The sequence below is a fragment of the Drosophila novamexicana genome, unplaced genomic scaffold (genome assembly GCF_003285875.2).
Source record: "Drosophila novamexicana strain 15010-1031.04,08,12 unplaced genomic scaffold, DnovRS2.1 tig00000387-arrow-pilon, whole genome shotgun sequence".
Classification (NCBI taxonomy): Eukaryota; Metazoa; Arthropoda; class Insecta; order Diptera; family Drosophilidae; genus Drosophila; species Drosophila novamexicana.
Genome location: NW_020824800.1, coordinates 3,068,482 through 3,081,113, shown reverse-complemented (window position 1 = coordinate 3,081,113; position 12,632 = coordinate 3,068,482). Strand labels below are relative to the sequence as shown.

Here is a 12,632-nt window from a genome sequence, read left to right as displayed (position 1 = left end):
GTTGTGCACCTTACTTTTTTGTTTTTGCTTTTCCGTTTGCTTTTGTTTTGTTTTGTTTTTTTTTTGCATTTTGTTTTTGGTTTTGGGGACAAGCTATAAACCGTGGCAAGATCGTCGTTGCGTTCAGTTGGTAAAAGTGAAGCGTTGCGTGCGGTTGTCTCTCTCCACACTCCATAAAACAATTACAAGTACATCATTTTTTATTCTCGTTCAGCAAGCAAACATCGCTGACTCGTTTGTGGTGTTAACATCGTAAATACATATTGTACAAGGTGATTATCTACGCACATCCTGCAGGGATAAACTAAAAAACTGTTGAAATTTTAAAGAAACCAGCCAGATTTGTGTTTAACGCAACTTTGTGTAGTGGATTTTTGAGTGCATATTTTGAAAAATGAAGCTCTCTTTAGATGGTTGCCAAATGGGCTTAGTTTAGAAATGAAAAACCTTCGCTGCTCGGTGTCAAATTGGAATGCTTCGCTGATTTCTTCATAAAATTAAAGATATATTAGGTATTTTTAAATAACATATAGATTTGACTGATAAAAACAGTATTAGACCTGTTTTAATAAATAAGTTCTTTTCTGTGTGCATATGACAATTAAATTTTCAGAAATATAATATTCTGGCATTTCAATATTAAGCCAAATAAAACCCCAATCTGAGGATTCCGCTCACATTTTAGAATCATATTAGAGGTCGTTTTTCGAGAATTTGTACTAGCTCTATTGAACAACAATCTAAGTTTTCAATACTAAATCCAATAGTTTACATAGCATCTATATAGTACAGTGATCCGATTCCGCGTAATACGGATCCGTGCTATATATGTAGTTTTAGAACTGAGAGATTAGCTTGTGTTGATAGATGAGGTGAGAGTAATTTCCATAATAACTCGTCGTCGTGATCTAGAAGAAATACATATAATCTGAGTGGCTAAAATTCTTTAATGACAATATCAGATAGCATCTGCAAAGCTATAATATGGTGTTAATTCTTGTTCAAGTGAATTTTAACCCAAAAGTAGAATGAAATTATTACGAATGTTTCAAAATAAACACGCAGCAAGAAATTCGAATACGAAATATATACAGTAAAATACAGATATATTCGTTTTTATTTCCATGAAAATAAAATATTATTATTCGTATATAATATTTCTCGAGCCAGAACTTGTTCCTAAACTCTTTTATTATTTGCATAAATAAACGATTGTCTTATGAAATGAATCTTAAAGTCACACAAAATGTTAAGATAAAAAGGAATTGTTTCCTCAGTTTTAGCCTTGTTTCAGTGGCCCTTCTATTAGAACTGACAGAGACTGATGAAAAACTAATAATCAGATAGGTGCAGTATAAATACAGATGCATTTAAGCAGATACTTGAGGTTCCATATTTGCCGAGGTGCTTATCTAGTTGCAATTAAGCATGCCCTAGTTTTTGTTAAAACGCTTCTGTGCGAGAACAGCCCACACCCATTCACTCACACACATGCACACCCCCGACTGCGCGCGCGTGTGTGTGTGTGTGGCTACCAAATTACATGCATTCAAGCAGAAGATTGCGCAATATGTTTTGTATTTGGCCGCCTCAGTGCAAATGAGCGGAAAATCTAATTTTCCAGCCGCATGCAAATTTTGTTTTATTTTTGTTTTATTAGTTTTTCGTATGTTTTTTTGCAATATGCCAAAATGTCAGGCTGCGGTCATGAGCTAACTGCTACTGCAGCTTGGAGGTCGTAAACATAAAACATGCTCATAATGCTTTATGGGGTTGAGGCATATGAACGGCAACCAGATAACAGCTAAAGGCCAGAAAATAACAAAAACGCATTTAACATTCTTATAGGTCTTGTTTTTATTGTGCCAAAACAGCTGCAGATCAGCAAATTACACAGCTGATGAGCAAGTTTTGGGCATCGTGACCATATAAATGCAGGCAATCTCCAGAAGAGCTGTCTGCCGAAGACAACTGCAATAAAATTCCTCTGAAGAAATCGCAAGTCACGTCTCCAGCAACGGGCAACTGGCAACTGGCAACTGCAATTTCAAGGCTGCCGAATTGACAACAAATAATTTATTTTTGATTCAGCGCGAAAGTCGCAAAACAATCCGCATTGATCTGCGAACAGACCCCCAGAGGAAAGTTAACCAAAGCTCCCGCTTGGAATTCTGTGTGTAATTTAAGCGGTATATATGCAATTGAGACTGTGACAAATGTGTTAAGACCCTGTGCAGACGCTGACAAATTGCATTTAACAATTTGGCTCAAATGCAAAAGCCAGTCATGATCATTAACTATTGGCCAGTTAACTTGTACCAGTCATCATCCAGCTCAAAGTTTGCAGCTATGACTTTAAATTGTTCGCTCTTTGGCTTACTTGATTTTTGTACCATTTTTCGTGTCTACCTTTCTCTAAGCACAGCTCAGACAGTACTCGCCCACGAGCAAAAAAAAAAAAAAAAATGGTTAACATTTATTCAATTCATTAGCGTTGCGTCAAGTTTCGTAGTTTGTCATTTGCGGCCAAAAATGGGCAGCCAAAAGATTAAGTACTGGCGTTCAGGAGACGCATCTTCACATCGTTCGTATCTTTTTATAGATGTGCACACACATCTTTATGTCATGACCAAAAACTGAAAATATTTTCACTATCATTTCGTCGCATTGTTATTGTTGTTATTCATTTTTGTTGTTGTTGTACTTTTCGCCAGTTACAGGCCTACAAAAATAAAAAACCTGAACCTGAAGCTCAAGCTGAAGCTGTAGCTGTGCCCGTTGAGCAGTAAAAGTAACGCACCTTGCTGACCAACCCGACAGCTCCTTTGCTGGCTGCTGCTTCATCTGTCCCACTGTCCCACTGTGGAGCTGTCCAGGTGTCTGCTTGTCTGGGACGATCGCAAACTTGCTCGCCACTGGCAGACTTTCTTCCACAGTCTGTCCAGTTTTTCTACATATTATTTGCGCGACTTTGTTTACCAGAAAACCTCTTACGCTTCTACCACATACCTGGTACCGCGTACCAGGTACCTGATACCTGTTGAGGCAATTAAATGCCGCAGCCGTTGCATCCGCGTGCAACTTTCTTAACACTTAACAGCGCATCCTGCTTTGCTTAGCAGCAGCCCTTTAGACGCTCTGACGCCTCGAACTCTTGAACCCCATTACAATTGTTGCAACATTGCCACAGTCCGTTCTCTCGAAGCATGCTTCTAATTGACATTAACAAACGCAAACAGAACAAACCAACATACTTAACTAGACACACAAAGGCTTGTCGCAGACCTACTTTTGGCCAAGAGCCGCCCAGTTGTTGCCTCCGCAAGCAACTAGTTGTTGTTGCCATTTGCTATAGTTAGTGTAGAAGTTGTTGCCAGTTGTTTGTGGTTGGCAAATCCGTCTTCTTTATAATTGCTGTCATCGGTGCATCATGTTTAGAAAAACTCGTCTCAACGCTGCGTTCTACATACGAGCATTAGCCAAACAAAACGAACGAGCTAAACAACAAAACAAAACCAACTGCCTTATAGCCAACTGATTTCTCTGGCAAATGAAATGAGTTGAAATGATCTGCTTTTCTATTGATTTCCAATTAACAGAAACTAATAACTTATTCATTGAATGTTTGGTTTTTTTTTTGATGAAAACTTTATTAGCTTTTCGCATCTTATATATTTCAGGTTCTTGCAAAATTTCAAATTATGTAATAATATATAAATTACAATAAAATATTTAAAGTATTTATTATAAACGCAAATTATTCAAAATATTTTTGAATACATAATTAAAATCCTTAACCTAAAGCTCTTCTTAATTGAATTCTCTTGACAACCATGGAAATAATTAATATTCTGTCTACCAATATCTTTAATGCAGCGTCTTTAATTAAATTTGTTGTGCACATTGGCTTAAAGTATTAGCTGAAAATTCAATTATAGGCAAACATTTGGAGACTGCTGCAAATTGTTGAAATTTTCAAGATTTTCACACACTCTTGTGTTTTATGGCATTTCAATGATTCGACAGCCAAAAATTGTGTAAAATGTATAAACAAGATAAAATCAAAAATTTGCTGGTTTATTGGCGCATTAAAAACTCGTGATACATAAATAAAAATTGTAGTCAAAAATAAAAAGCAAAGACGTAAAATGACACAAGTGTGAAAACCAGTTGCGATTAGATGGTATTAAAGATTTGACTGCAAAAAGTGCATAAGCCGGAGATTAATTGTCGTATGCAGAAAGGGGGGTTGGGGGCAATGGGGGGAGGCTAGGAATGCAGCTGCATGGACAGGCCAAATGTTAGGCAGATGCCACATGGCCAGGCATGGCATAAATTATTTAACGTACACAAAGCCGCAGACAAATATTGGAATGCTGCACAGATGTGCACGTTGTTAGCGAAAAAATGGCAAAAATTTGTAAACATTTAATTTGTTGTCTTTCAATTTTATTTGGCTATTGAGCACGCTTCGAAGGTTGTATGCTTTGTTTTCTTGCCATTTTTATAAGGTATTAAGTGGCATTTAAGTTGTAGAGCTCCTCGCTTATTAGTCATAATGTTTATACACACGGTGTTAGCTATATCAAATGCCTTTCTCCCAAAAACTGATCCACGCAATTAACAAGTGCCTCAAAATACAACAAATAAAATATTCAGTAATTGCATAACAATTTATCAGCGTTAACCAAATTCAAAAACAATTGGCCACTTCAAATACCAGTAAAGAGCCCGCAATTGTATTCGAATTTGGTTTTTTGTTTATTCGATTTGTGTGTGTTTTTTTTGTGTTGCTTTAGGCCTTTCGTCTTACCCACGACAATTAGCCCGACAAGAAATAGACAATGCACATAGGAAGAGCAAATGAGGCAACGGAAATTTAAATTACAAAATTTACAAGCCGTGAAAAAGTGAAATATAATAAAAACATGCACAACAAAATATCTGACAATTGCGCGTGGCACAAATTGTTAAGAAATTACAAAAATGCCAAAAACCAAAAACCAAAGTCGTTAGCGCTGTTATCAGACGGAAGAGTCAAGTTGGACAGTTGAATATTCAACCAACTGTGTGTGTTTATATATGGCCCAACAACAATTAACAACAACAACAACAAGTAGAGAGCAATACAACTTTCTCCAAGAAAACGAATTGTTTGGTATGCAACGCCAGACTCTGACTGAAGAGCTAGAAACTGTCGAGTATCGGGTATGGCATGTGCCCTGCCCCAGAGTTAGCTCTGGTCTCAGTTCTCTTGTAGCACAGTGTTTGCTGTTCGCCTAGGTCAGTTATTTTCTTCTTTGCAGCTTGGGCTTGGCTAGCAGGCAATTGGGTAAAGGTCAAGAGTTTATGCGGGCACAAATTGTTGAAATTTTTGGCCACAGACAAAAGTTAATTACGCTTTTGCTTTGCTTTTAATGTTTATTTGAGGGAAGAGCATTTTGATTTATGGATTATTATTTATTTGTTTTTTTTTGGTAGTTTTGTCTAAAAGTGAAATATAAGATGTTTTAATTTAAAATAGATCTTAAGATTGGAAGTGCCCGCTTGCTAGATTATGTGCTTTATTTTATGTAAAAACATGAAAAATCGAAAAATCTGTTGAACTTTTCCTGAGTTTACTTTACTTTAGTTTTGACTATTCGTAATTATTCACAGCATTCTTTATATTTATTTATTACCATTGATTAAAGTCTAAAATAAAGAGACTATTGAAATTTCCTGGGTTTTTCTTGTATTGAATGTATTTAAACTTTGGCATTATGATCCATGCTTTCTTGAGAAACTTTGAAAACTGTGAACTTTCAAGCTGCGCCTGACTTATTGCATAGCTTTGAACCAGGCTTTAAATCATTGCATCTTCTTTTGCCAATTAGTTTTTTTAACAAATGCAAAAACTAATCTTTCCGGATTTAATTGCAATAAACATATTTATATAAGCCCATCGACAGCTGCAATTTTGTTGAGTCTGAGCCACAGCTGCCATCAATAGACCATAAAATTTGCATATTAATTTGCTGGGTTTTAGCCATAACTTATAATAGATAAAAGCATAAAACAATAAACTAATTTGCATGCACAGTTATTAAAGCGCTTAATCCAGCTGACAGATTGTTGCCAAGCAGAATATGCTCTCATGATTACGAAACAGGACTGATTGAGGGGGTCGCTGAGCAAGGCCGTTGCCGAACCTATTACAAATTGAAATAGAAAGAGGAAAACTACTCAATTAGGCGAAATGAAATCAAACTGTGCGAATTGACAATTGTCAGCGACAAATTCCATATACAAGCCGAACAAAGCGCACAGTCAAAATCGCTCAAAATCGATCGAATCGAGCCGAGTGACCGATCTGATATTTCCAATCACTGATTTTGCATAAAAAGATGTCCACTCATCCGAGCGGAAATGGGTTGGGCACCTTTTTGGGCGATGGGTCAATCGGCAATTCTCAAAAAAAAAAAAAAAAAAGACAACTAGAAAATCTGAACAGCAAAACAGTTTCAATTTGCGCTTAATCGAAACCACTTTTGATTTTTTACACTTGCAGCAATTTTTAGATTTAAACCGAGCCACGCCCACTTGAAAATGTTTGTGCTTCGCACGTTGCTGCTGCTGGCGATGAGCGCCACCGTGGCTCTGGCCCAACGTCGTCTGGCGCTGCCGGATCCGCGCAGCTGCGCCAATCGTGTGCGGCATGCCACCTACCGGGATGCCCGAGGCGTCTCGCACTCATACTTCTTCAGCTGGGAGCATGCGCCGACACGCAGCCTGGAGGTGGACTGGTTGGATGCGCGCAACATTTGCCGGCGGCACTGCATGGATGCCGTCTCGCTGGAGACGCCCCAAGAGAATGACTTTGTGAAGCAGCGCATCGCGCGTGGCAATGTGCGTTACATCTGGACATCGGGCAGAAAGTGCAATTTCGCTGGCTGCGATCGGCCCGATCTGCAGCCGCCCAATGAGAACGGCTGGTTCTGGTCCGGCTCTGGCGGCAAGATTGGACCCACATCGCAGCGCAACACCGGCGACTGGTCGCACACGGGCGGCTACAACCAACCGCAGCCGGATAACCGCGAGGCTGCCCAGGGCAATGACGAGAGCTGCCTTTCCATTCTGAACAACTTCTACAACGATGGCATCAAGTGGCACGATGTCGCCTGCCATCACATCAAGCCCTTCGTCTGCGAGGATTCCGATGAGCTGCTTAATTTTGTGCGCTCCCGAAATCCCAATGTGCGCTTGTAAATCTAAAATAAAACTTAAAATAAGCTTATAAAAAATGATAAACAGGAAACACATGAAATATTTATGTAGCATTAAACGGGGCAGTCTGATTGATTGTCTGATTGACTGATTGATCAGATGCTTGCCCAGCGCTTTTGGCCAATTCCGTTCATGTTTTTTTATGGTTTTGTTTGCAACAAATTCTAAAAGCAAAAATTTGAATAACCATTTTCAATGTCGATTCGCGCAACAAAAAAAACAAAATTGTTAAATAATTTTAAAAAACTGTTAATAAAAATACAACTTGAAGCGGTTTTACAAAGTGGGCTGATTCGGAGGATAATTGACGATTTCAGATTCATCCTGCAATCCGATGGCTACTTTGGCTTGAAAATTGTGTACATCCATTTGCAAATAAATCTCTCTTCTTTTTCTCTCTCTTCGTCTTTAGAGAGAATTTAATAAACATTTTTTGAGTGACATATAAATGTTAATAACTGTTAATTTGTAAGTAAAATATTTTGTATATGGACTATTCTGATTCTTCTGAAGCTCAGTTTTATTAATAATCTCAGAAAAAACCCAGAAATCGAAACTTCAAATCAGCCGTTTAAAAACTGTAATAAAAAGCTCAATTCAAGCTGAGCTGTCGAAGTAAAATGAAAATCTGTCACATAGATGGCGCCACAATGGCGGAGCTGCTCGTTTCAATAAATTTTCAAATATCTTTTCACATTTCAGCTCTGTTGTGGGATTGTTCAGTTGAGCCACAGCTAGTACACTAGGATGCCTTAGTTTTTAAATCGAACAGTTTCCATAGGAACTTTTGAATACTTGATCATTTGAAACAAATACATTATTTCTTAACACTCATACAGTTTTACACATTAAAGTACAAATAATAAATTATTAGATTGTTTACCACATAGATACAATTACAGATATTCAAACCCATTTTCAGTTACGTTTCGGGCCTAGTCATGCAGTCCAATAAAATGGGAAACAGAAGCGAAAGGAAGCAGGAACTACCGTGCAAGTCTATGCCAAATCTTTATATAGAACCCGACGGTGAGGGCGAATCTTCGCTTAACCCTTACGCCTTGGAGTTTATTCCATCGTATCTAAAGGGCGGTAAAAACGATAATAATAAAAAGAATTTGAGTTGCCAGAAGAAACAGTTGAAAACAGAGGCAACATCTACAACCACGCTGGCTCAGCGTGAATTTGTGGGCGATGCATCCTATTTGCAGGCCCAGAGGCAGCTATTCGAGCTGCTGCATCAGCTGGGAGACAAGTTCATGCCACTTAAGGCGATCAAGTTGAGTCTGGCCCCGGATGGCCAGGGTATCAATGTTCAGTTTAAGGGAGAGCATGGTGTGACTGGTAAGCAGATGCTGGACGAGAGCCTTTGCCAGAACTCGGCGCTTCATTTGGAAATAAGCGACCGCTCCTTCATGCCAAGAAGACTGCCCAATGTGTTGGCCGCCAATTTTATGGTCCGCATGGGCGATGTCCTCAATGATAAGATGGAGTGGAATGAAGAGTCCATCTGTTCAAGCCGTCCGGCACTCGCCCAACAGTCAGCTAGCAAGCAATTAATGGAGACTAAGCCTTTGATAGAGAACAAGCCCATGCCGGAGATCAAGCGCAAGTCCTGTTCAGTTTCTGCGAGCAAGGATATGCATCATGTTCATCAAATAATTGCCACCACAGCGGCGAGGGAAACATTGCCAAAGAAGCAGCAGCCAGAGCCTATCCAGCTGAATGGCGTTCGTACCACGCTTGCTAGACCAAGCATTGTCAGCAAAGTGCACCATTGTGTCAACACTGGCAATTGGAACAGTTTGCCAACAGGCCGTTCCAAAACGGAGACACGCCAAAAAACAGTGAACATTAAGCAAGAACCCAAATACGAGTATGTGCTCTGCGACTATATTTCTTTAAACAATTCTTTTTGAGCTCGAGAAATAGTATAATTATTTTTTAATGTATAGCATATCGGATTTAGTAGTATCAACACTAGCCAGGGATCAAGCTCGGATCCTAGTTATCTCTAGAAAATGTTGCACTTTTCCATGTACATAATCCGTAGATATCTGGCATTCTACTGAAAAAGGTTCAGATCTAAAAACCTACTTTTGGTTAATTAAAAAACAATATATTTTTTTTTTTAATCTTCCATAATAAGATTTTATAGAAATTGATTTTTCTAATTTATTTTTCGTATATATTCCGAATGTAATATAGCAATCAGAAATCAATCGTACTATTTTCCTGCACTCTCAGAAAAAAATCGAATAAGGGTATCCACACGCCCCGACAAAGCCTAGGACAGATCATAAAGAAAGGCCTGACGAATGGTGCCCAGAAATTCGCACCACGGAGCACGTACACTTCCCAAATGCGCCAGTCACAGGTGCAAAAGGTAAGCCAGGTTAATATGATAAATATTGCTGCCGATGAGAACAATCATTAATCATTCTCAATATTTGCAGCGTATGAGTCTCTTGAAAGCGACTAACAATTAGAACTTAACTGAAATTTAATATATTTATGTACAATATATGCACATAGCTAAGGGAGACTAAGGGAACTGAGGACCAGTAAAATAATTCTTTTAATTTTACAGAACAGTCTTTGCGATGTTTAGTTCTTTAAACTACTGAAATATCGCAACGTAGAAGAATTAAAAAATTAATTTGCCAATTCTGCTTAACACTAAAACAGGAATAATAAAGGGAGAACAAATTATACTCATTTTGTTTAACAAATATTTTATTTAGTACATTATTGGATTTCACTAGAAAATGCATGTAAATATATATTCATGTTTAATTGTATCATAGTTGTTTAAATACTTTGGTAAGTTCTGTTGCTTCTGGAACTTAAATCTAGGCATATCGTAAGTTTACAAATAATTGCTTTAGGTATAAGAGCTACATAACCATCAATAATGTTGCAATTGAGAAATATGTCCAATCTAAATGTATATATTCTCCTTTGGGAAACAATTTGATTTAGATTTAAATATTTAATTCACATGCGCACATGCTATAAATAGTTTTGCAGCTCTGTTAGGTAAAGTGTTTTTCATAATTTCATTATCAAACAATTTGTAAGTTGAAGACACAAAGCTAGCAGATTTGATCTAATAAGGGACGCATTGAGTGCTAAACAGGAAGTAAGTTTAGGTATTTAAATTTATATCAGGTTTTTTTTAGTCATGCTTCACACTGGAAATATCGTACGTGTAACAATAAATTATGCATAAAATAAAAAAAAAAGATAAAAATGAAATAAAAATCAATGTACATTCAAAATTAAGTTCTTAGATGTATATACAAATATGAATTTACTTAAAATTTAACAACAATTAAATAATTCGTTATGCTAATCGGGTTTATGAATTAACAAGTGTTTCTCGTGTGTACTGGAACTTGGTCAACTGGTCGAAAAATTAGTTACAATTTCGTTTATCGTGTGGTGGATCTGTGCGTGTTCATATATATCGTATATCGGTATATATAGTATATGTAGTTCTATATGCTGTATTGTTTGTGTGGGATATATATGTGGTATTTGCTGGTTTGCATGGACTTTAATAAACGGCAAAACCAAAACCTAAAACAGAAAAAAAAAATTGAATTAAATGCATGAATTGGCTGGCTTTTCGGTAGGGTTTAAGCAATTAGTACAGCTAATTACGTTTTTTTTTTTTTAGTATATCAATTGCTTAGTAAGATTAGTTTTGTTTAGTGATGGCCAAATACCTGGGCGTTAGTCATATGTATGCGTGCGTTTAGCCGTTAGATGAGAGACACAAACCAAGGTATGGGGCGAATTTCAGAGTTTACCTGCCACAACAACAACGACAACATCAAACATCAAAGGTCAAAGATCAAAGATCAAACATCATTACAAAGGAACACCAAACAAGTTAAAAGCTACAATTTACGCTTCTACGTTGCTTTTGTTAAAACCGATTTTAGTAGCTATGCGTAGTATGTGTGTATTTTGGTATTGGTATTGGTATTGGTTGGTATTTGTTTTAACTGTTTTTGTTTTTGTTTGGTTTTGAACTTAAGCTGTACTTGAGTTATGTGAGGCCCCACTGATCGCATTGAATAAAGCCATGCTATTGCGCTGGGCGGCTGTGTCGGCATCATCGCTAAGCGGCTGGAATGACTCATCTTGGAGTAACTCACTGAGCGCTTGACACAGCTTCTCGTAGTTCTCCTTGAGGACATGATGATACTCCTTCTGATCGGCACTGATCATGCGCTCGTTCACACACAGCGCCTTGTGACAGACACCAATAAAGTCTCTGTATGAGAAAGTGTATTTGAATCAATGGTTAGTTTTCATTAAGCTGTTGCCTACCGGAACACATCCTTCAGATCCTCAACACGATCCAGCGAAAAGTTTTTGATCACCTTAGCGTCCAGAAAGGCGTGCGCATAGGCCAATGGACCTGCGTTCACGGTAACTGCCACGCTGCCCTGCAGGCGCAGCTGCAACTTCTTGACATCCGCCGGGGGCAAAATAATTTCCTCCAGCTCTGAAACCTTTGATTGCATCTCGTCGATGGCCACCTCTATGGGACTCAGCTCGATAATCTCACGCGATTTGACGGGTATACGTTTGAGCACGTACGGAAACGAATATTGAGCTGCAAACAGAAAAATGCTTAATTAGCTGATCGTCGATCTAAGTAAATGCTTCGTTTCGACTCACTCTTAATGACAGTTTTGCGTTTCCATTGCTCCTCAACGCTGCCACGCGCTGCGCCGGATTTGGTAAAGGGTGTTTCATACATGAATGTGTCCACATCATGGTTCTGTTCGAACTCATTCAGACGCTGATCGAGCTCGTCTTTGGTGAAGAAGGGTATCACATGGGTGACCTGTATGTAGGCTAGTTTCGCATCCAATTCGTCAACTTTTACCTGCAACCGATGAAAAATGTATTTAAAACTCTGAATAAATTATATCGTCGAGCAATAGAAAGTGAAACTGTCCATGAAAACGAGCGACAGATGGCGTTAGTCTCTTTCTTTACGATCTTGCTAAAAATAAAATTAAAAAAAATATGAACAACAGATGGCGCGCACTATGATGCCAGGTATGAAAATTATGAATAATTGTGTAGTTCTGCAAAATATTAATTAATATTACTATTAATGTTCACAATTTTATTAAAAATTTAATAGATTAATATTGATTCACAAGGAAAATGTGACGATAAGTGGAAGGGGTATAAAAATATTTAACATTATATGAATATAATAACTTGAATGAATACTGAAAACGTGTTTTGCATGTACCATAAATTAATAGTAAATAATAAACAAATGTTTTTCAGATTTTAAATAAATTAACTTTGAGTAATTTCTAGTTAATGTTTCT

At 37.8% G+C, this 12,632-nt stretch overlaps 3 protein-coding genes across 18 annotated transcripts in view; 2 read left to right on the top strand and 1 right to left on the bottom strand.

Annotated features, from left to right (window-relative positions):
* Nucleotides 1-151: 151 nt before the first annotated feature.
* Nucleotides 152-7,463, top strand: LOC115759917. The gene is made up of 2 exons (XM_030701051.1): nucleotides 152-272; nucleotides 6,551-7,463. Exon 2 carries the CDS (start codon nucleotides 6,589-6,591, stop codon nucleotides 7,246-7,248), a length of 660 nt encoding a protein of 219 aa, XP_030556911.1. The 5' UTR covers nucleotides 152-272; nucleotides 6,551-6,588; the 3' UTR covers nucleotides 7,249-7,463.
* A 572-nt stretch (nucleotides 7,464-8,035) lies between these two features.
* LOC115760211 lies at nucleotides 8,036-9,979 on the top strand. Of its 3 annotated transcripts, none has more exons than XM_030701457.1 (3): nucleotides 8,036-9,142; nucleotides 9,475-9,661; nucleotides 9,723-9,979. In XM_030701457.1, exons 1-3 carry the CDS (start codon nucleotides 8,208-8,210, stop codon nucleotides 9,753-9,755), a joined length of 1,155 nt encoding a protein of 384 aa, XP_030557317.1. In that variant the 5' UTR covers nucleotides 8,036-8,207; the 3' UTR covers nucleotides 9,756-9,979. The 3 variants fall into 3 exon arrangements, with proteins under 3 accessions (XP_030557317.1, XP_030557318.1, XP_030557320.1); XM_030701458.1 differs by having other exon boundaries at nucleotides 8,038-9,142; nucleotides 9,475-9,652; XM_030701460.1 differs by having other exon boundaries at nucleotides 8,040-9,142; nucleotides 9,514-9,661; nucleotides 9,723-9,978.
* A 565-nt stretch (nucleotides 9,980-10,544) lies between these two features.
* LOC115760208 (dedicator of cytokinesis protein 9) overlaps nucleotides 10,545-12,632 on the bottom strand; it is a 30,065-nt gene continuing 27,977 nt past the window's right edge. For 7 of the 14 annotated variants that reach the window (XM_030701448.1, XM_030701445.1, XM_030701447.1 and 4 more), the window contains 3 exons: nucleotides 11,962-12,172; nucleotides 11,608-11,896; nucleotides 10,545-11,551 (listed from right to left, as the gene is read on the bottom strand). In XM_030701448.1, coding sequence (XP_030557308.1) covers nucleotides 11,308-11,551; nucleotides 11,608-11,896; nucleotides 11,962-12,172 — 744 coding nt within the window. In that variant the 3' untranslated portion in view covers nucleotides 10,545-11,307. The remainder of the gene's footprint in view (nucleotides 11,552-11,607; nucleotides 11,897-11,961; nucleotides 12,173-12,632) is intronic. The other 7 variants (XM_030701444.1, XM_030701442.1, XM_030701443.1 and 4 more) reach the window with 3 other exon arrangements.